Genomic DNA, 22618 nt, shown 5'->3' with positions numbered 1-22618 from the left:
CTTTGGATTCAGGAGAGATCAGCTTCAAGAAGTCAACTACTAGTAGTAAGTAGTTGTTGACAAGTTTGTCATCTGATGGGATAGACTTGTAAGGTTGCCAATTGCAAAAGATGGTGTTATGATAGAGCAAGAATTCTGAACAATGATATGTTAATGAGAATTTAAATATTTATTGGCACGCATAATTACAAGGGAAAAATAGTTGTCATGGAATCTGGTTGAGTTCAAATGTTGGATTCTATCTGTGAGTTAAAACAAACAAATGATAAGCATCTTGCGTCTGTTCAAGACGGTGCTATGGATAAGTGAGTTTTTTGGGTATTTGTCTAAAACTTTACTGTAAAAATTGTATGAAAATTTTTTGAATATTTTGAAATGTATAGTTTAAAAACTTTGAAATTTTTTTTGAGATTATTGTAGTTAAAGTTGTTAAAAAACTTATAGCAGACAAATTTGGCCAAAAACTTACTTGCCAAACATGGCCATGTTTTTCGTTCTCTGTGACATAGAACTTCAAGAACCAGCAATTAATTAAACCCAACTCATCCACCTCTCCTACATGTATAATAGGGCTATTTACCTCTAAAATTTTCTGCAGGTATTGAGTTTTAATTGAAATGTGAAGTAAAAACGTGCAAAAGATTTAGGTTGTGTTTGGATTGCATTTTCCGTCATTTTTCATGGAAAAATTACTGTAGCGATTTGATGTATGTGAGGGAAAAAGGTGATAGGGAAATGTGATCACGGAAAACAACGTAATTTTCCGACGGAAAGTTGCAATCCAAGCAAGGCCTTAGTTTTCAGGACTCTACCCGCTTGGAGAAATGGATCCCTCTTAGTGCCCACAAGCAAAGGAAAAGGGACCACGGACAGGTGCAACCGTTATTGGTGGTTTTGTGCATTTTGCACGCCATGTAACTTTGTTTACATACGGTGTAATTTTGTTTACATAACGTGTAATTTCAAAATAAAATTTTGTGAACTCCACATATATTGTGAAAATCGAGATACAATACGTGATTTAGATTATACAATTTTTTATGACCAAATCCTGACCATGAACTGTGCAGGGACATGACCGTCCCTGCCCCTTATCCGGGTTAAAAGAGATAGGTTACTGCCTTTAGACCAAAAGACTGTATTGCTGCACATGATTTAAATTTTATTGTAATTATAAAATTTAAACCTGTGACCTGCACCATATGTAGTATTTCACTCGGTGGCTAACTCTTCAAAGGCACAGTTAGTTTCGGGATGAGCATCCTGATACAGCAAGACTGTAGTCTTGTCAGCTGCCGATTGACTATTTGAGACAAGTATTTAAAGACTCCAGAGTCCAAACCAAGACATCTTTTCAAGACTCGAGTGTGAATTTCTCATGGTATATTATTGGCGTTGCCTATGATAATAAGGGACATACATGCATATATGAACATGTATGTTAATGTGATAAAGACCTCGTATGCATCTTTGTACTTACGTCTGATGATGAGAGGTATGTGTGTATATTTGTAGTCTGTTATAAAAAAATGGTGCAAGAATTTCGTCTATGTTCATTATTGATCAAATTGGTCAGGAGTCCAATAGCTAATTTAGGCCATTTCCTTGATTGATTGATTGATTGATGTGTATATATATATACATATATTTTTTGTCAAAAAAAAAGACCTGATCCCACTTCAAATCCCAACCCTTATTCGAGTTGTTGGGTTATTCCCTGTTTTTGTGACAAGGCTCGATCACTGGGTCTCGGGTGTACTAACTCTTAGTGAGACCAGTTCGGCTGCCTTGGAAGGGCGGTTGATTGATATATATGTGTACCAAAGTTTTATGATTTTCACGTCTGAGATGTTTTATTTCCAAAAAAGTGTGTGTGTGTATATATATATATATAGAGAGAGAGAGAGAGAGAGCGATGGTAGATGCTATAATCCAGAGAGTTGCAAATTACTCTTAGACCCTGTTTAATAATCTAATTTAACATTTAAATTTAATGGATTCAGATTTTAGTATATTCAAATCGGTTGATAACAAAAAATTGAACATCTAAATTAATTAAGTGGCACTGAATTTCCTAGGTAAAACTTGCTCCCAAAATTAAGTGCTAAACTATTTACTTATCATTGAATGTGATATGTACTCAAATGTATTAGATTTAATACTTAACAATTCAATAAGTTAATGGATTCAGAATTCAGATTTCAGACTTCAATTTCATTGCTTATTTTTATGTCTTACCATTTTCCTCTATCTTTATCCCTAAAATATATACAATTTCTACACCCTAATTTGTGGATCCTTTTGTGTATTTCTCTTCCCTAAAAGTTATCGCGTTGGTCACCTAACTCCTATTCAGTTCTTAATTTGGGTTTATATTTGGAAAATCCTGTCCGGTTGTATGACAATTAAACTGACCACAAAGAAAACTTTCTTGTTCTTTTTTTTTTTTAATCGATACAATAATTTTCTATACTACGGGGAAGGGGGAGAACCTGAAAAGATCCAAGAGTAACACGGATAGGACTGAACCACTATCAGACCAGACGAATGCACTATGTATCCGTCTGAATTTTTTAAGTAAAACAACATTTAATTGTGACAAATTGATGGAAAGCAAGATTTGAATCATTGGCTCTCATTCCATTAAGTTTTAAGTTTTAATGCTTCGATGGTAGCCACCGGACGGAAAGCCCAATTACAGGACTATTCTCTTCCACTGATATAGATAGGTCTGGAAACAGTAGTATGTTTTCGGCTTATCCTATTTCAGACATACTGAGCTGTACTAGGGTGGAACTGAGTGAAAGCCTGAAATTCAGAGATTCGTATTGTTAATGCTATGAGATTCTTAAAATTTCTCATGCTCTTATCTCTCACTGTTTATATATTTAATTTACTGGAGAGATCATGTCCTAAATAACATGCACCTTCTCGTATTCAACCATGAAGAAAAAAATACACCACTAAACTAAGCATGCGAAAAATCAATGCCACCTCATGGGCTCCTCCAATACAACACAACCATGGCAACGTTGATGCAGATTAAAATCATATTGGATCCAGAAGCTATCATATTTTTCAGATTTAGAAGCTAAAATCAGTTGAAAACTGGTGGTCTCTAACTAAAGAGCATTACACTTAGTCCAACATATATAAATATATAATCAGCAAGAAGCAGCAGAACCACAATTTTTGGGTCTAGTGCTTTATATGTATCCATTCGACTTGAATATTAAATAATTCCCTGTTCTTGGATTGAGTGCGTGGAATAAATATCTGATTCAGATGTGTATCAATTATTCATTGCTCTGATTTCGTTGTCGGTGGAATCAAAGTAGGACGATCAACCATCCACATAGATAAAAATGAGCAAGAATCGTCCGATCTTCCTTGTCGGTGGAATTAAAAGTTCGACTAAAATCAAGCATGCACGCAATGAATTTGATGTCTGTCTGGTTCTGGTACCGTTTCCATAAGTACTGCTAGGAAATCGATGCATACATATTTCGCAAGTTCGAAGCCCTCTCTAGTGAGTATTCATCATGTACTGGTGAGTAGTGACACTTACGCACCTCACATTTCAAAAGAGAAAAGAAAAAGGGATCAAATGGGGGACATAGGTCCAAACGATCGTCTGGAAAATAGTTCGATCCATTTTGTGCATTTTGCACAAAGATATAACTTGCATTACATACGATGTAATTCAATTTCAATAACGTGTAACTATACAATAAAATTTTTTGAATCCTACACACACGATATATAAAAAAATGTACAAAATACAATCTAAACCTTATATATATATATTTTTTGTCCGATCTTGATCATAAACTTTCTTGCAACCATTCCTGCCCCTCCTCTTAAAGTGGGTGCGTAAAATGCTACTCTCGTGAGAGTGATAGTGACAGAAGTCTTGGCAGCGTCCCCTCTCTGGAGCCGAAACTATTCATTTTTCACATTGTCTTAGCATAAGGCCGATAACTCTGGAAAAGTGACTAATTTCTCTTTGATACATTGAGGATTAAAGAGGAACAGAATACACTTCATAACCCCAGTGCACAATACACTTCATATCCCCCAGTGCATAAATTCCTAAGCAGGTGCTTTTACCATTTATGCTCTAACCCTTGTCTGGGGAATCCTTTGGTACAAAATTCGAATACTGAATCAAATCCTAAACTTGATAGTAGAAAAAAATTCTAAAAGTCTTTCGCTGAACCACTGGAGCAACTCTTGCGTGTGGTTGTTTGTGTTTAATGCATCAACTTCACTAGAAAATCCCATGATGATGCCTGCCATGCAGGTGCAGGGGAGACAAGAAAACAAGAGCTAATTCCTCCTCACTGCTGTTATTTTCTTCCACAATCTGTGATATCTGATATTCTGCAACAATCTCATTAGGTATCACCAAGTGCCTGCAAAGTGGGCATGTAGCTTGCCAGCCCTGAAGCCATTTCTCTATGCAATTTCTGTGAAATCTATGCTTGCATTGTAGAAGCTCTCTGCCCTCTTCTCCTTCCACAAAATCTGATAAGCAGATGGAGCAAATAAGTGGCTCTGTCCTCAATCTTCTCAACTCCTTTGTGTAAACAAACTTGGAGCTTTTCTTGTTGATTGCTGCCATGTACTTGTACTTGGAGCTTGTACGTCTGTACCAGCTCCAGGAAGCACGTATAATCAAGATTGTTAATCTTATGGATTGAGGAAGTATTATGGAGAAGATAATGGCTGCCACTTTGTAAAAATGTGAGCATAGTTTTTCCAAAGCCTTCATTCTTCTACACAACAAGAGGGAGATGATGAGGAAAAAAGAATGGTTCGGGGCACAACTAAAGCAATGAACCAAAATAGAAACTAGTATTTCAGACTAGTTTCTTGAAGTTTCTTTGGTTGGTCAGATTGTAGTTGTTAGTAGTTGTTGTTTGACTTGTGCTCTTCTTCTATAGTGCAGGTGCGTTGGCCGTCTGCGCAGAGATTCGTCCAAATATTGAAAGAGATTCTGGGGCATAAATTTGAGGAATAGTGATTATTATTCTGTTGGATGTGCTAGATTAAGCAAAAATTGGGTCATGGAATCTGATTCAGTTTGATCCTTGTGCAAGTTAAAACAAGAAAAAGAAATGATGCCTTATTTGCACAGGAGTTAGTTGAAACTTGACATTATATTGTTTCCTTCAAAAAAAAAAATTTGACATTTTTGCACTACCACAATTAAAATAGATTTGCTAAATCCAGTAGTTAAGTAGGTTTACATGTCTTGACTTGGAATCTAATTTCACTTTTTCATTTTCAATTGCTTACTTTTGCGTTTTACTTGGGCACTTTACTTCAGCTATTCAACCACTAGCCTTGGAAAACGTTGGAGAAAGTGTTAAAAGGTTAGGTATCAATTCGAAGATTAGTACTATTTAATGATTGGATACCAATGACTACGAATATAGATTTTGTAAAGTTCTTGCCTTCCATCTTTGTATTCTTAGCATTTGTCACATGTTCCTATCATTAACATGGTGAAAGCCCTTCAATACTTCGTACCATTTGTCGTGTTATAATAATCAACTGGTGATGGCTCAGTTACAGCAGAAGTAGCAGAAGCAATCGCAGGTCACGAAGCAGTAGACTTTGGCTAAGATTTCTAACTGTGTCCTTGAGGGTGATGCACCGTCGGTTATTTATTATTTTATATCCTGCAAGATGAGGAAGATGTGCTGCTGCTATCTAAGAACTGTTCCATTAATTTTTCAAAAAAAAAAAAAAAGGAACATTCCATCATGGAGAAAGCTTGAGTACCTCTGATGGAAAGTCAATGTATAAATTGGATTCCTAGGGTGCACGCATAAATTAGCTTTGAGCAAATTATTCGGTTGGCGTTGAGTTTTGATCACTCAACTATTAAAAGTTTAGTTTTAACCATTAAAATGTATAAAATTAAGACTTGAGATCATCCTGTTAGATTTAGTCGTTAAGTTCTCTAATGCGTCTATCGGCGTGATTTTCAAGACAAAAAAAAAAGGATCAATTTGAGAAGTTCAACATGCATCTTCTGGATGACAGAGAGGGGCAACAACCCGTTCCCAAAAACTCCCAACCTCCTTGCCCCAAATTACACTGCCTCAATCGATGGAATCTCCCCGTGGCTCAAAGACCCAGCAAGTGGGTGGCAGAGATTCAAGAGAAGGAAAAAATAAAAAGGCCAAAGAAGACGAGAAGGCTTTCATGTCATATGCAACGGGTGGTGGTGCTGAAATTTGGAGAGGAGAGGAGAGGGAGGTAACCAGAATGAAAGGCAGACTCGAGGGAGGAGATGGCTATGGATGGTCGAAGTTAAGCACAGGTCCTTCGGTTGCTTTGATCAGATATTCCCGATCTGCTATTGAAGCTGTACAGAGTAGTATCGAAAGATAAAAGGGATAATTTCAAAAACCTCAAGAGGTGTACAGGGTTGTTTGTTTGCATTGAAATGAAATCATCAACAGCAGCGTAATTGCAGAGAGGGGCAACAACCCATTCCCAAGAACTCCCAACCTCCATGCCCCAAATTACACTGGCCTCAATCCAAGGATCTTCACTACTCCCCCAGGGGATTAGCAATTTAGGGTTCATTCTAGAAAACCCCCTATGGGGAAATGAAATTTGCTGGCATGACTCTTGGTGGCATTAAGTTTGGTCCTACTACTTCCTCTAATCCAAGTTGGGCTTCTTCCATTTTCTTCTCTCTTGTAGTTTCTCTAGTACTCTACCTTTTTTAGGTTTATACAATAAGAAGAAGAACATGCATATTGAACTTCCTAAATTAACCTTTTCTTTTGTCTTGGAAATTGCGCTGACAGACAGACCGACAAACTTAACGACTAAAGCTAACAGAATGGCCTCGAGTCTTAAGTTTATACATTTTAGTGACCAAAATCAAACTTTTAATAGTTGAGTGACCAAAACTCGACGATTAAAAAAATTTAATGGTCAACCGAATAATTTGCTCATTAGCTTTTCATGCTAAAACGTTTAACCTTATGGATTTCCTATAGAATTCTCCATCGGATTTTGTAAAGTAAGTTGTGCTCGACGATTTTCAACAATCTAATTAATAATAGTCATTTTTTTCATGGGAAAAAAAAACTGGTGATGATTGCAAAGGCTACTAAGTAATAAAAAAAAAAAGGGGCTCACTCGTTCCGACATGCAATTAAGATGTAGAATATTTTGGTTCCTGGGCTGTCCAGATCAATTTGTATTAGCTAAATTTTCTGTTATTGTTGCAACCAGTACGTGTTATTACTACATAATTGGTAAATTAATTAGTAACTATCAAATGTGCTGGTTCCCTTGTCGATAGAATTTAAAATTGGACAATCAAATATATCTATAGGGTACAAGTAAATTATGGACCTTATTTGAATTATCAATTTTTTTAAAAAAAAATTATATTTTTTTGAACACATTTATCAATCATCTTTTTACATTATCTACATCAAAATTCCTACACTGTATTTTTCTACAAAAACTTTATAAAGTAGCAACTCAAACGGGTTCACATTTTTTTTAAATACTTGCAAATTACAGTAACAATCAGAACAGTTTCGGAAATACTAGAGTAGTATCCCATTTCTACTGGTGGAGGATAAACCTGGCCCTGCAAGTCCTCGAGGCTATTTTTTTTTTTTTTTTTTGGGGGATAACTTCGAGCCTTCTATTCAAGATTACTTATAGGCTAATGTCTACCACCTTGATGCGTGTACATTTCTCGAAAGAAAAGAAAAAAAAAAGTGTAAAAATGGTTGATGTAGAAATTTTGTCCGATCTTGACAATTTGTTTGTCAGATTGTAAATCTAGTGTTCACGAATCAAGGGCTAGTGATGACTACAAAACATTGAAAACAACTCCTATAGCCAAAGACCAATGAAGTTGTTACAGATACACAGGATCACGCAAAAGACATTTCGTGTATGAAATGTATTGCCTTCGTTAATCATCCATAGTCTCATAATGAATCGCCGTTGGAATTTGGAAACCTGTTTTAAGTCAAGCACGGGGAATTGGACCTGTATTTTGTGCTTACCTGTCATAGTTACATAAGTCTATAAATGAATTATTTTTTAATTTTTTATAGTGTCAGTGATAGGTTTCGAATTCAGAACTTCTTGTTTTACTCCCTCACTCGTACTAGTTAATTTTATTCCTCTTTCAAATCTAAAGCGAACTCTGAATATTCATGAAGATTGCAAAGTCGTTCTAAAGAGTTAGTGATAATAATGGTTAATTACTCTCTTGTATTGACTGTGATTGAAGCAAAATTTGGTATTTGGAATTGAAAATTCCACAAATTTGTTAGAAGAGATGAATTTGAAGATGGCAAATTAAAACCATAAAAGAAATCAAGAGTAAGTTGAAAAGTAAGGGGAAGCTAATCGAACCCACTCAAATCTTTCGTACCTTTTATTTTTGTTTGCCCTTTTGGAAGTTATTGCATTATTATTTCTCGTCCAGCTGAGTTTGAAAGTCAAATTGACTGGTCCACAGGGAAGGTAACATAGCACTCACAATGTATAGTACTGGCAACTGGCAACATGCAAATCCAAATCGAAAAAGGATATGGGCTCAAACGAAAAGTGTAATAAGTTTGGGACCTCATAAGTTAATTCAATTTGGACTCAACTACGACCAAGCTCAACATCTTCTAAAGTTTGCACTACTTATTGAGTTTGATTATAAGCTTCATGTCTTTCTTGATTTAGTACTTGATAACACATCTCAAAACAATTTCATGAGTGTTCTTGATTTATGTAATAACAAAAATGTTGTAGAAAACGTTATAAAAATATTTTGAAAGTACTTAACAGAAGATGCGACATACGTTTGAATTTGATTAACAAAGAAAGAATAAAAAAACGGGTGAAAATGCCCTTAGATCAATAAGAAAGTGTTAATCAAATTTAAAAAAAACATATAATTTCATTCAAAAATGATTTAAAAATATTAAGAATAAATATATTCTTAAATTGAGTTCGACCACTCGTCTTTTATATCCATTAACATAACATAGTATAGTCATCATTGTGTCACTCTAACCCTTGTTTACCATTTTCCATATCACGCAAGGATCAAAACGAGAAAACACTTAGAAGAGACTTAAAAGAAAATCTTACTAAAAGAACCAAAAAAAAAAAAAAAGATGCAGGGCTTTTTCTGAAATTCTTGACTAAAAGGAAGGGGGTGGATTGCAAAAGATGCCTAGAAGCCAGTTCCCGCTTCTGGCGTGGGTGTGTTCTGTTTTCTCCTCGTCTTCTGTCAAAGAAGACCCCCTAAAACACACTCCAACCAGACAACAACGAATAGGGACAGTTTTCACTTTCGTCAAATTGACATTTATTACCACCCTAATATTTTCTCTCAATTTCTCTCTATTCTCAATCTCCTCTGCTCTCTTTTCAAGCTATCCTTTCTCAGATCTGTAAGTCCCCCCCCCCACTTTCATTTCTCGTCATTCCATAATTCACGGCATGTTGCGTTTTCCTGAATTTATTTCAGTTAAATTTTTATTTCGCATTTTTTTTTGGGTTTAGCATTGCGTTTGATAAGAATATATGACGAAATTTCTGTCATTTCATTTTTTTTTTAGCTAATATGAATTGTTCTGCAAGTATGCTTGGTTTTTATCTTCCTTTTTTTGGGTTGGCAAAGTCTTTAGCATTAGTTGGTGATAGTTTTTTGTCTTATTGTTATGTTTTTTGGGGGTTCAAAATTGCTTAAATTTGATATTCTTAGTTCCTTTCAGCTTCTATATTTTTATTTTGTTTTTTCTCATGATATTGTACATGTTCCTGGGGTATAGCTATGAGTTTCCGTGTTGGATTAGTCTTCTTTGCGGATTTTGTGGCCCTAATTTGAAGGTTTAATCCGTTGTTCTGGCTTGAGACCACAGCCATTATCAACAATTTGCTGTTAAAATTTTGTCAGACTTTCATAAGATTCAAGCCTTCTGTGATTTAGAGTGTTAATCTTAGCTTTTGAAAGCTTGTTTGCTGAGTATTTGTTTAATTTGAACCTTTCACATTCGTTTTGTCAGATTTTCATTTATGTCCACTTTTTTCAGAAGTTTTGAAATAGATGACTGAAATCTCATACTTTTTCTACAGACGAATCACTAGCTCAGTGCTAATAACTTTCAAGTAGGAATGTGATTTATTTGATACTGTTTGTAAGAGTTCCTTTGTTGTTATTACATTGAAATGAACTGTTTGTGGTGCGTGAAAACTGTATTCTGGTTGGTTTAGCCGATGCATTGAAGTAAAATCTTGATAGTACTTATTTTGGTTTGCTTTTGTGATATTTTGACAGGCTGCTTTTTGTTGCTACCTTTGTCTTGCTGGCCAGTGAACCTCTTGATAAGTAAATTGAAAGCATTAGCTTAGCAGGAGTTGGTGGAGTTTATATATAGCTTGGTCATGGAAAAGGAAGAATCAGTTGAGAAAAAGGCAGCTAATTCTTCAAATCCAGGAAAGGAAGGTGATACATCTGATTCTCCTAAAGAACACAATGAAAATGGACTTCATATGGAGCCACATTTAGATACTAACTTGGCATCTCAAGTGCTGGAGGAAAATGCACCTGACACACGAATAGATGAACATGAAAAAGAAAGTCCTACCAAGAAAGATGTCATAGAATCTCCAACTAACAAGAGTGAGAAAGGCCCATCTGACTTAGCGAAAGGTGAAGATGGAAAAGAAATCTCTTCAGAGGACGGGAATGTAGATTCTGTACGTTGTAAAAAGTCAGAGGAGGAAATAGTTGAACTGCAGAAAGAACCACTAGGATTGCGGAATGTTAGTGAAGAAGCCACTGAAGCAGGTAGTCAAAAGACACACAGTAATTTGGGTGAAAAGGAGGCTGGATATTCAGAAGGAACAACCAAGAATCTTGAGGATATTCTTTATGAAGAGGAAGAAGAGCCCGTCTTCGATGGAACTGAGCATCCTGGTATGGACCCGAATAGGAGTTCATCTGGTAGTTCCATGGAGAATGAGTCAGAGACACAAGGATATGCCTGGCCTGAGAAAGCAGTGGCTGTCAAGAACTTTGTGAAGGAGAAAAGTGTAGTTGCTGTCTCCAGGCTTCTGCGTCGCCTTTCTGGGAAAAGTAATGATGGACAGGATGATCCTGATGAGGAACATGAGAATAATACTAGCAACAGAGAAAAAAAGGAGGTTGCAGGTTCTTCAAGAGAAAGTGCAGCCCAAGAGTGTTCTCCAAAAACTGTAGAACGATATGGATGGAATCCCTTGAGCTTAATTGGGATTTCACGTGAGGCTGATGCAGATAATAAGGATGAACAAGTGGGGAATGCAACAGTCATAACAGAACCACTGCCCATGAAAGGACGTATCATATTGTACACAAGGTTAGGATGCCAGGATTGCAAAGAGGCAAGGCAATTTCTTCATAGGAAAAGACTCAGATACGTTGAGATAAACATCGATGTATACCCTGGAAGAAAGTTAGAGCTTGAAAAGATTGCAGGATCATCTGCTGTTCCTAAAATTTTCTTTAATGAAGTACTTGTTGGTGGTTTGAGTGAGCTAAAGAGTTTGGATGAGTCTGGAAAGCTTGAGGAGAAGATTGAATATGTCATATCTGAAGTACCATCATTTGAAGCTCCTCTGCCACCACTTTCCGGTGAAGATGATCTGTCTAGCAGCGGTTCTATCGATGAGCTTGCTCTCATTGCTCGAAAAATGAAAGAAAATATTGTTGTTAAGGATCGATTTTATAAGATGCGCCGCTTCACTAACTGTTTTCTTGGTTTGGAAGCTGTGGATTTTTTGTCAGAAGATCAATACTTGGAAAGGGAGGAGGTAAGTTACTTTTTCATTTTAGCTTTGCCAAGCATATCCACTGGTTGAGCATGCTATAAACTTTGTATTGACTTTGTGGTTTCTTGCACTTAATGCTTTATGATACTATCTTCTGCTGCAAACATTAATCGATTTAATGGTTCCATCATCATTTTAGAGAAAATATTGTGTTCATTTGGATAGTGGATTATTCGCACAAATTTATTTGCTTGCATCATAAATACATTTTTCACCCACGTTTTATCTCACATACATCACATCAAAAAAATGCTACACTATTTTTAAAAAAACTTATCACAAATAATCTACCATCCAAACACACTCATTGTTTCTAAATTTTGGCCTTGTTCTGAAGAGTGCATGGCCTTATTAAGTTCTCAATCCTGGAAACTGTATCATGCTTTTAATGTCTGTCATATGGCTTTGACATAAATCCTTAGGCTTAAGTTTTTCTTATATAGAAAATTTTAGTTCTATTCTTGTTTCTGTTGTTGCAACGTTTTCAATTTCATGCCTATAACTATCAATGGCTTTCTCAATGAGCCAAGCTCAAGTGTTTTGCAGATTAAGTTTTCTACATTAAAATTCTTGTCCACATATCTGCAACACCAAGGCACTGTTTTTCCTTCTTCAAAGATAATGTGATCAGTGGAACTAACATTCTGGAGATTTTATAAATGGTTGGTCAAATAGCCTCCACAGTTGCAAATACACCATACAGGGTAGGAGACAGATGTTCGGAATAAGGCTATTTCATATCTATCACTACTTAGCTCTTGCAATAATTTGAATACAAGCTTTGACTTACTTTTGGATTTTCTTTTTACTTCTCATTAGATTTAACAGCAAGCTTTACTTTTCACCATGTAATTTACTCATTTTTTTGGCTTTAAGTTTTAGCTAGTAAGTGTTAGGTCATAAAAGATTCGGCTGTAATTTTATTGAATTTGCATTTCTAGTTTTCATCTCTTTTTTGTAGATTGTGCGAAAAAAGAAAAAGAAAAAGGGCTGAGGAACTTAGATAAGGATAAAAAAAGGAAGTATAATTGTGTATTTTCTTGCACTTTCCAATTTAAATCTTGTTACCCACTAATTTTCCATTTTCTGGTGCTATAAGTAGGCTGTTGAATTTGGTCGGAAGCTTGCAAGCAAACTCTTCTTTCAGCATGTTCTCGAGTGAGTTATCTAAACTGTTTTGATGTTTTCTGTATTTGAGCTTCCTCCCCATGGCATATTATAGATTTGTTATAATGTGCTTGCCCAGTGAGAACGTGTTTGAAGATGGCAGTCACTTGTACCGTTTCCTTGATGATGACCCCCTTGTATCCCAATGCCAGAATATACCAAGGGGTGTAATTGAAGCCAAGCCAAAGCCCATAATTGAAATTTCATCAAGGTTGCGATTTTTGTTTTATGCTATCTTAGAAGCTTACACTTCAGAAGATCGGAAGCATGTTGATTATAGGAGCATCCATGGGAGTGAGGAATTTGCAAGGTTTGTTGGCACCCTTGGATTTGCTGCATAATTTGAATATTTATCTTCTATTGGCCTGAAGTCAACCTTGGCCTTGACTGCTAAAAGCACACACCTGCTAGGTACTTGAGGATAATTGAGGAGCTTCAAAGAGTGGAATTACATGATATGCCAAGGGAGGAGAAGCTTTCGTTTTTTATTAACCTCTATAATATGATGGCCATTCATGCAATACTGGTGTGGGGTCATCCTTCTGGGCCACTTGAGAGAAGAAAATTGTTTGGAGATTTCAAATATGTCATTGGGGGCTGTACATATTCACTCTCAGCTATCTATAATGGCATTTTAAGGTCCAATCAGAGGCCACCTTATAATCTGACCAAGCCATTTGGAATCAAAGATAAGCGTATTAAGGTAAGTTACTCTCTATTTTTGACATTCTTTTCTATTGTCAAGAACTTACTGTTGAAGATCGTGATCATTAAGGCATTAGCTGTTTGGTCTCTTAACAGGAAGAGACTTTTGTTGTTTGATGGAGCTTTAAGTCAAGCAACAACCATGTCTGTTCCTGAAAATTTCATTCTAAACTAGTTCTTCTGAGTATCAATCTCTGTCCATTTTTTGGAAGTTTGAGTCTAGGCAAATTAGAACTGGTTATATATGGCAAATCGACTTTGCCTAACAAAATTTCTGTAGCTTTAAGACTGAATTTAGGAGATTTAACATGCTAGTCATGCTTGTTAATTGTCCTTTGCATCCTCAACTTATTTTATTTCTTATGAACTCTATGCACATAACTTCATTCCAGTCATGGATTTTATAGACTTGTCAATTTGAGTAATCATTTTTTTTTTCTTTTATCAGATGATTCTGCCTTACCCAGAGCCTCTTGTCCATTTTGCTTTGGTTTATGGTACTCGATCTGGGCCAGCTCTTCGCTGCTATTCACCTGGGGACATTGATAAACAGTTGATGGAAGCTGCCCATAATTTTATAAGGAGTGGAGGACTCATTGTTGACTTAGATGCCAAGACTCTGTATATAAGCAAGATATTTAGATGGTATGTAGTTGTTTTTCTGTTTCAGTACTACAATTTGTTTCTTTTCTTTTTTTTTTTTCTTGCTTTGACCACAACTATCCGAGTACATGCATGATGTAGTGATTAATTGGCTTGTTCAGTTGACTAGTTTAAAAGTTTATCTGGTGCTGCCATGCTTTCTACTTAAGAGTCTAGAATAAAGTTATCTCATATGGCAACATGCAGGTATAGTTCTGATTTTGGGAAGACTGAAGTTGAGGTGCTGAAGCATGGTGCAAACTATTTGGAGCCGGAGCAGTCTCAGACGTTGTTGGAGTTGCTTTCCAGTACTCAACTGAAATTAGTTTACCAGCCGTATGACTGGGGTCTGAACCATTAGTTTATCTTAGCATCAATGCCAATTAAATGTATACTAGTCTAGTACTCTAGTCCTTGTAACTTTGGTTGCTTTGAGTCGCCATTTGTTTTTGACTGGCTCATGGATTTGGTTACTGATACTAGGCCATGAGGAACGCAATATATACATGACTTTCATTTGTGGAAACACCACATACAATAGTTCTGATAAGAGGATCAGGTACCAAAATTAGCTTCCCATTTTCTTATTTCTTCTGCACTTAAAAAAATTCTAATTCCTATTTCTTCTGAGTTGATAACCAATCTCTCGATTTATGTGGGCTTGAAAACTCAAAACGGTATGTTTCTTTTTGGCAAAGACATTAAATTCCTAAGTGATTAAAAATGGTTTGATCGTCCGTCTGTTTCTCCAGAACAAAGTAATGCATATCAGTAGTCTATCTTGAGTGTTTGTTGGCCGGAACTTGCATTAGGAAAAAGGCAAGTTTGAACCTTAGTGTGGATACATACATGTAACCATTCTCATGAGTCATGACGCTGAACGATGAAAATATGAACGTGAAGTTGATAATGATGATCATCATCTAGAAAACTTTCTTGTCCTCTTTCCGGTCTAAAAAAATGTTGCCGTCCTTTGTGCTTTACCAAAGGACGAAAAGAAAGTAAAAAAATAAAAACGGGTGGATGTTTCATGTTTGGGATCACGACATAGAACTTTCGGTAGCCGACATTCTCCATTTGATTAAGAATGTGAATGGAACTATAATAAAAGAAAGGTAAATGCCACCAAAACAAAAGCTTGCAACAGAATAAACTTTGAATCGTGCATATCAAAAAAAAAAAATTTTAAATCCCACTTAAATTATTAGTTTTTAAAATTTGTGTGAAAGAATATTCCATATATATATATGAGATAAAAATAATTAAAAAATATATTTACGATAATAGTAAAAATTTTTTTTTTTTTTTAAAATTACAATTCAAACAAACAGGATAACATCCAATAAGTCCTGAAATATGAGAAGATTAACTCAAATAAATAAAACCAAGAATGTGCTAATTACGCGAGGCAAAATACCAGTAGACACTACTACAGTGTATTTAAATTTCTAAAACCAAAATTTGTAGGCCATTACGCTGGCAACCGGCAAGCAGACAGGACTTAAAACCCTAATCATTCTGATTTTGACTCCTCCACCCTTCCGGTTGAGCTCCCTCTTCTCATTCAACCCACCACTTCTCCTGTAGGTAGGTATCGTTATCATCACTCCATTGCTTTTTTTGTTTCTTTTTTTGTATTATGATCAATTGATCATATTCTCATTGATATTCACGTGTTTTTTTTTTTCCGAATAAATTTGTACGTTTTGATTTGTGTATGCCCGCATATAGCTGTTGGACATCTTGCTTTGATTTGTTTATTTGTAGCTATTGTTCTGTATTTAAATTTTTGAATGAATTAACTTTGTCTGAAATCCATAAATTACCTTAACTTGCATAGTTTGATTGGTATAGAGTTTTGGGATTTCTGCAGATGATTGGTGAGCGTCATGGTACAAATTGATGGTATTGGGCATTGCAAGTGCTAGTAGGTTTTATTTCAAGAGGGGTTTTGGGCATTCTTCTGTCATACGAAGTAGTTTCTGTAGTCTGAGGAGTTCTAGTGATATGAAAGAAGTCTCTAGTGACAAAGGCTCTAGTGGGTCCGCTTTAGCCGGTGGAGATTCTCCTGCTCTACCACCTGTAAAGGTTGGTGCCAGCCTAAGGTCTCCTTCTTCAGTTGTACAATCCACACCAGAAATCGAAAAGAAGTATGTTCATCGTGTTTATGATGCAATTGCTCCCCATTTTAGTTCTACTCGGTTTGCCAAGTGGCCAAAGGTTTCGGCTTTTCTGAATTCTTTGGCTGCTGGATCCCTTGTCTTGGATGCTGGATGTGGAAATGGAAAATACTTGGGGCTTAATCCCAATTGCTATTTTATTGGTTGTGATATAAGTGCACCCCTTATCAAGATTTGTGCGGATAGAGGGCATGAAGTCTTGGTTGCTGATGCTGTCAATCTTCCATATCGGACTGGTTATGGTGATGCAGCAATCTCCATTGCTGTCTTACATCACCTTAGCACAGAAAGGAGAAGGAGAAAAGCCGTAGATGAATTAATCCGTGTTGTGAAGAAGGGTGGATTTGTTTTGATAACAGTTTGGGCTAGGGAGCAAGAGGATGGAGCACTATTAAACAAGTGGACTCCACTTACTCAGAAATATTTGGAGGAGTGGGTAGGGCCAGGTAGTCCTCGTGTTCGAAGCCCTTCTTCCCCTTTAACTCTGGAGAGTATACCGGAAGCTGAGGAAAATGGTTCAAGAGAGCAGTTAAAAGAATTTACGGATAAATATACTGATTTAAGATCACTTCAATTAAGGCATTTGCACATGAATTCTCAGGCTGCAGATCTTTCATTGGCTTCATTAACTAAAAAAGGTTGTGAAGACCAGCAGGAATTTTTTGTTCCATGGCACTTGCCTTATCATCGAGCTGAAGTAAGTGGAGCTTCTGCTAATGCTGTTGCGAGTGGTCTCGCAAAGAAGGATGATAAGAAGGGTGCAGTGGTTTACAACAGATATTACCATGTTTTCAGTGAAGGTGAACTTGAAAAGTAAGCATTTCTGCCTTTACTCCCTGGATCGTGTAAGTACTTTACATGTTTCCTTGTATCCAAGAGCTTTAATGTGTTCCCTGATATCCATGAATACCAGCTGCAAGCTTGATAACTATTGACATTTGTTTATCTTTATTTCTCTTATGTTCAATATGCAGTTGCTTCAAATGGTGCTAACATGGGATGGGTTATTTGCAGAATTTAGTGGGTTTAATGGGTGTACATTCATTATAAATTTTCTGCATTTTCTAAGTCCTTTAGATGATCGACATTTTGGGTGCATTTGTTAGGTTTTGGAAGGATAGTGTGTGTATGTCACAGAGTGCATTCCACAATCATCATTTGGTACTATAAAAATATAAACACTCTGTGGAGAAGTTGACTAACTTTCAGTGCTTCATCCTATTCTGTGTGTCATAATTTCTCTTGCTGTTGGCTCCAATAAGAAGGAAGAAATGTAAATGACGCCTTTCATAAGCAATTCAATGAAGTCCAAACTTTTGAAGTTTCACCATGGTCATCTTGTTTGTGTATCTATGAAGGAACAGTGACTATATGTACATGCCATTGCTGCCTACCTGGAACTCTTTGCCTTTGCCATATTAGTTTTTCATCAATTCTGTCTTTTGGTTACATGATTTTGACTGCTGCCTCTAAATGCTGTTTGTTTTTTATTATCTTTTTGCTATACAAGATGAATGGTACATCCAACCTAAACATACAATGAAGTTTTCCTGAAAACCCATTCCACCATGAAACTTAACTGTCAAATTTTTTTTCCGAAAAATAAAGAAGAATCGTGTTATCTGTGTAGTTTGTCGTGTTTTTTACACCTAGGCAGCATTCTTAATTGATTGTGCCTCTTCTTGTGCCATTTGTTCTTGCTGCAGATTGGTGTCTGGTATAGGCAATGCAGTTGTTGTTGATAGATTTTTTGATAAATCAAATTGGTGCATTATTCTTGAGAAAATATCATGATGAAAAGTCTGCTGGAAGATCAATTTCTGCCAAGAACTTTGTGCAAAAATATTCAGTTTAGATTGGCATGTAAAAGTTTTCGTGTAAAGATGTGTGTGCCCAGTTGAGACGTCGTCCTCAGCCTTGCCAGTGTGAAGACACTACTTACATGGTATGGTTGAGCATGTTCGTCCCATACCCTTTTTCTACATGGGGCTCTTTTGCTCCTAATCTTATTCTTTCTGTACCATCATTGTGTAATGTATATGACTATGCTACATTTCATTACCAATTTTGTGAAAGTATTTTGAACATACTGTTGCTTCACTTTCTGATGACCAGTTTTGTGTCTGTCTGGCTCGGTAGGAAACTGTATTATTGCCACCCCCACCCTTTCTTTTTCTTGCCATTTTTGGAGATTAGTAGTGCATTAGATAATCGGAAGAGGTTGGAGAGCAGAATATCGTTGTCGAGTTTACCTTCATTAAGTCTAATCTTCTTATAAGAAAATTGGATACGTAAAAAATAAAAAGTATTTGAAAATCTATGTTAACTCTCCAATAGGAAGATAATATTCTTAAAATTCTCAGATGTGAGAAAATAACGACTTGCATATTTCTCTTCTTTGCTTGCAAAATTTCTCTCTCTTCTGTTCTGTCCCACCTCCCAAAGGTCAATTTTCTTTCTTGTAGGTAAAATTGAAGTCAAATTGTTGTTGTTTCACCATTTTTAGGTTACAAAATGAGTGAAGAACCCTTTTTTTTTTCTTCTTTTTGCATCATAAACGTATTTTTCAATCATCTTTTCATCTATAAATGATTCTTTTTTCTCAAATGCATTAAATCACCAAAAGTCTTGAGGAATAATTCTACCCAAAAAAAAAAAATTCAAGTGATATTCTATCCAAACACATTTCTTTTAACAATATCCAAATGTCACTTTACATTAGCTAGACATGCCAAATGCTAATTTCCTACCGGGTGAAAGTCCTTAAAAATGAGTTAGATGCAAATTTAAGTGACTCAGACAAGAGTTTGTGTTAAGAGCCTCTGCTCCCAAATTGTAAAGGTGATTATCTAATGATAATAATATCTATTGCTTCTGACAAAAAATCTACTCACGACCAAAAAAATCAAAATATAGCCATTAATTATATAAATCTAAAGCAAAAACTCAAAATGTAGTCATGAATTATAAAAGTATAAAGTTGGTCTGATAATAGTAGTGTAGAGGCTTCTTTGCCTAAGTAGCGGGACTGATAAAATTTGCTTTTTGTTACACAACCGAAATACGTATATGTAAGCGCGCGAGTTGTGAGCCAAAATCCAAGTACTAACCACTTCCGGCTCGCTTCCATTTCTGAGCAAATAGCGAAAAGTTTGCAGCAGAATTTCCAGCGGGAGACTGACAATTTTATTTGCGGGCCATGTTCTCACCAGTATTTCCCTCAGCACAAATTTCTGTCTTTGAGCTTCAATGTCGTACCCTTTTTGGAGCTCATCCAGACCAAGCACCTAAGTACACGAAGCAATTCCAAAGAACACAGAGCCACAAAACCACCCCTCGTTTTACCGGCGAAAACTCGTCTTGTTTATCCGATTACCGCACTTCCTGCACACTCCAGACAGACCCCGAAAGCCCAGATGACTACAACAGCACCACTTGTTTTAACCGTTCGCTAGTTGTTCCTGAGTTCCGTTTGGTTGCCAAGTGGCTTCAATCTTCTCGCAACACCAAAGAAATTAAGAAAATCCACGCATGTATTTTGAAGTGTGTGAACGATTTAGAAGTTTTTTGTTACAATAATTTGATTTCCCAGTATATAAAACATGGTAGGTTGGTTCAAGCTAGGAATGTGTTTGATAAAATGTCGCAGAGAAACGTTGTTTCTTGGACAGCTATGCTTAATGGGTATATAATTTTTGGGCTATTCAGTGATGCTGCGAGGCACTTTATCGAGTTTGCTGAAAATGGGATCCCGTGGAATTCCAAAACTTTTGTCTGTGTGCTGAACTTATGTTGTAAAAGGTTGGACTTTGAACTTGGCAAGCAAGTACATGCTCGTATGCTAAAGGGTTGTTTTAGTGGGTTGATATTGGATAGTGCTGTAGTGTATTTTTATGTGCAGGGTGGTGAACTGGAAAATGCTTTTCGTGTGTTTAACCGGATGAATAAGAGGGATGTCGTCTGTTGGACAACTATTATTACTGCCTGTTCACAGCATGGGAGAGGAGAGGAGGCTTTTCAGATGTTTTCAAGGATGTTAGCTGATGGATTCGAGCCAAATGAATATACAGTATGCAGTGTCTTGGATGCTTGTGGGGAGGAAAAAGGGTTGAAATTGGGGAAGCAATTGCATGGGGCCATTGTTAAGAGACAGTATAGAATGGATATTTTTGTGGGGACTTCACTTGTGGATATGTATGCAAAGTGCGGAGAAATGGAGGATTCAAGGATGGTGTTTGATGGGATGAGGAAGAGGAACACGGTGACATGGACATCTCTTATTGCAGGATATGCTCGTAATGGGCTTGGTGAAGAAGCCATAAGACACTTCAGGGTGATGCAGAGACGGAGGATAGCTGCAAATAACTTGACCATGGTAAGCATTCTTAGGGCATGTGGCTTACTTGGGGCCTTACAAATGGGAAAGGAGGTCCATGCACAAGTCTTCAGGAATCATGTCCAAGGCAATATTTTTATAGGGAGTGCCCTCGTGTGGCTGTACTGTAGATGTGTCAATTATTCAGCTGCATCTAAGGTCCTCCAGCACATGCCCTTAAGAGATGTAGTTTCATGGACTTCCATGATTTCCGGCTGTGCTCGTCTTGGCCATGAGCAGGAAGCTCTTGAGTACTTGAAAGAGATGTTGGGAGAGGGTGTGGATCCCAATTGTTTTACTTATTCATCAGCTCTGAAAGCATGCGCTCAGTTGGAGGATATTAGACAAGGGAAACTGATTCACTCTAGTATAAATAAGACTCCTGCTTCTTCTAATGTATTTGTAGGCAGTGCTTTGATCCATATGTATGCAAAGTGTGGACATCTCGCTGAGGCAATCCGTGTCTTTGATAGCATGCCAGAGCGAAATTTGGTTTCTTGGAAGGCGATGATCATTGCTTATGCCAGAAATGGGCTCTGCAGAGACGCTTTTAAGCTCATGTACCGGATGCAAGCTGAAGGCATTCAGTTGGATGACTACATTTTTGCTACAGTGCTTACGGCCTGTGGAGATGTTGAATGGGATGTGGAATCTGTTTTGAAGCAGGGTTTTGATTCCTCTAGATCCTTCGTTTAAGCAGGAGTTACTTCTCATTAGAGATTTGTGAGACTTTTTTGGTCAACCGCGTATATTGAACGATTAACAATGTGGTTCCTGTCTGTGATGGAACAGAAGTTTGATAAAGCCGATGGCCTGATAATAGAACTTGGGAACCCTGCCTGGATTTGACGCTTGTGGATTATTGGAATCCCTGGTATTACAAGACAACCTTCTCTCTATGGAAAGGATAAACCATGTGAAGGAGATGACATAATCCCCTCTTGTCAAGCGGGCAATAGATTTAATGGAGTTGCTTCTGGAGAAATTTGGTAATGTGGCAAGGACAAAAGGAACTTCAGATGCCACTCTAACTTGTAAGAATGAGCTGTTGTACAGTAATTTTCCTGTATTATTTATGACGTGTCGACCACGAGAGATTACAGAACTATTATAGACTGGGAAATATACCGAGTTATAATTCTTTGAATTTGTCAAAGTATTCAAGGCAAAATCTCTTCTAGTTACCCGTTAGACATAACCGTCTCCTTTCAGTTTTAAGTTTCTCAAGTATGAGGAGGATCCTGTCACCATTTAAAATACCTGTCATTGTTAAGACTCCTTGATTCTGTTCGTTTTGTAATTTAATGTGGTCAACGTATAAGAACCAATTATTCAGATTAAGAAAGTCCCAAATTTAATGCACGAGGATCTGTCATCAGAGGATTTCAGAAATGCTAGATGTACACAAGCTGATTCATGCAAGAATAAGCAGGTTTCCTGTATGGGATCCAGTCAAAATTGGAAAAAATTGAGATAATGTTGGGTAATAACCATCTCAAATAGATTCTTGGCAAGCATATCTTGCTTAAAACTCATCAAGCAAATATTTTGCATCTTCCTATTTGGGGAATGCTGTTTAGCCTAGCATTTTAAATTTCTTTCCCTCTCTATGACCTGGATGCAGAATCTTTGTTAATGCAAGATACTTAGAATAAGACCTACTCAGCTTCAAACAACT

General features: G+C 36.7%; 3 protein-coding genes across 5 annotated transcripts; all 3 read left to right on the top strand.

Moving 5' to 3' along the window:
• Positions 1 to 9230: 9230 nt before the first annotated feature.
• On the top strand, positions 9231 to 14911 carry LOC113712652 (uncharacterized). The gene is made up of 7 exons (XM_027236150.2): positions 9231 to 9449; positions 10337 to 11853; positions 12974 to 13029; positions 13118 to 13348; positions 13450 to 13741; positions 14192 to 14388; positions 14593 to 14911. The coding sequence occupies exons 2-7, from the start codon at positions 10444 to 10446 to the stop codon at positions 14744 to 14746; spliced, it is 2340 nt and encodes a 779-aa protein (XP_027091951.1). The 5' UTR covers positions 9231 to 9449; positions 10337 to 10443; the 3' UTR covers positions 14747 to 14911.
• Positions 14912 to 15790: 879 nt separating this feature from the next.
• Positions 15791 to 18665, top strand: LOC113713051 (tRNA (carboxymethyluridine(34)-5-O)-methyltransferase-like). 3 transcript variants are annotated; one of them, XM_072067442.1, is made up of 3 exons: positions 15791 to 15972; positions 16240 to 17378; positions 18272 to 18665. In XM_072067442.1, the coding sequence occupies exons 2-3, from the start codon at positions 16288 to 16290 to the stop codon at positions 18357 to 18359; spliced, it is 1179 nt and encodes a 392-aa protein (XP_071923543.1). In that variant the 5' UTR covers positions 15791 to 15972; positions 16240 to 16287; the 3' UTR covers positions 18360 to 18665. The 3 variants fall into 3 exon arrangements, with proteins under 3 accessions (XP_071923543.1, XP_027092564.1, XP_027092562.1); XM_027236763.2 differs by having other exon boundaries at positions 15795 to 15972; positions 16259 to 17410; XM_027236761.2 differs by having other exon boundaries at positions 15797 to 15972; positions 16259 to 17378.
• Positions 18666 to 18809: 144 nt separating this feature from the next.
• LOC113711901 (pentatricopeptide repeat-containing protein At4g18520, chloroplastic) lies at positions 18810 to 22096 on the top strand. The gene has a single exon (XM_027235137.2). It carries the CDS (start codon positions 19765 to 19767, stop codon positions 21634 to 21636), a length of 1872 nt encoding a protein of 623 aa, XP_027090938.1. The 5' UTR covers positions 18810 to 19764; the 3' UTR covers positions 21637 to 22096.
• The last annotated feature ends 522 nt before the right edge of the window (positions 22097 to 22618 follow it).

This window comes from Coffea arabica, chromosome 10e (genome assembly GCF_036785885.1).
Source record: "Coffea arabica cultivar ET-39 chromosome 10e, Coffea Arabica ET-39 HiFi, whole genome shotgun sequence".
NCBI lineage: Eukaryota > Viridiplantae > Streptophyta > Magnoliopsida > Gentianales > Rubiaceae > Coffea > Coffea arabica.
This window is presented reverse-complemented; position numbering and strand designations above follow the sequence as displayed.

What these genes read in the sequence shown, in the direction of transcription:
- LOC113713051 (XM_072067442.1), top strand. Translation starts at nt 16,288, where the DNA reads ATGGTATTGGGCATTGCAAGTGCTAGTAGGTTTTATTTCAAGAGGGGT. An exon ending in AGTGAAGGTGAACTTGAAAA is followed by an intron (nt 17,379 to 18,271) that starts GTAAGCATTTCT and finishes TTCTTGCTGCAG; the next exon opens with ATTGGTGTCTGGTATAGGCA.
- LOC113711901 (XM_027235137.2), top strand. Translation starts at nt 19,765, where the DNA reads ATGTTCTCACCAGTATTTCCCTCAGCACAAATTTCTGTCTTTGAGCTT.
- LOC113712652 (XM_027236150.2), top strand. Translation starts at nt 10,444, where the DNA reads ATGGAAAAGGAAGAATCAGTTGAGAAAAAGGCAGCTAATTCTTCAAAT. An exon ending in TCAAAGATAAGCGTATTAAG is followed by an intron (nt 13,742 to 14,191) that starts GTAAGTTACTCT and finishes TTCTTTTATCAG; the next exon opens with ATGATTCTGCCTTACCCAGA. An exon ending in ATAAGCAAGATATTTAGATG is followed by an intron (nt 14,389 to 14,592) that starts GTATGTAGTTGT and finishes GGCAACATGCAG; the next exon opens with GTATAGTTCTGATTTTGGGA.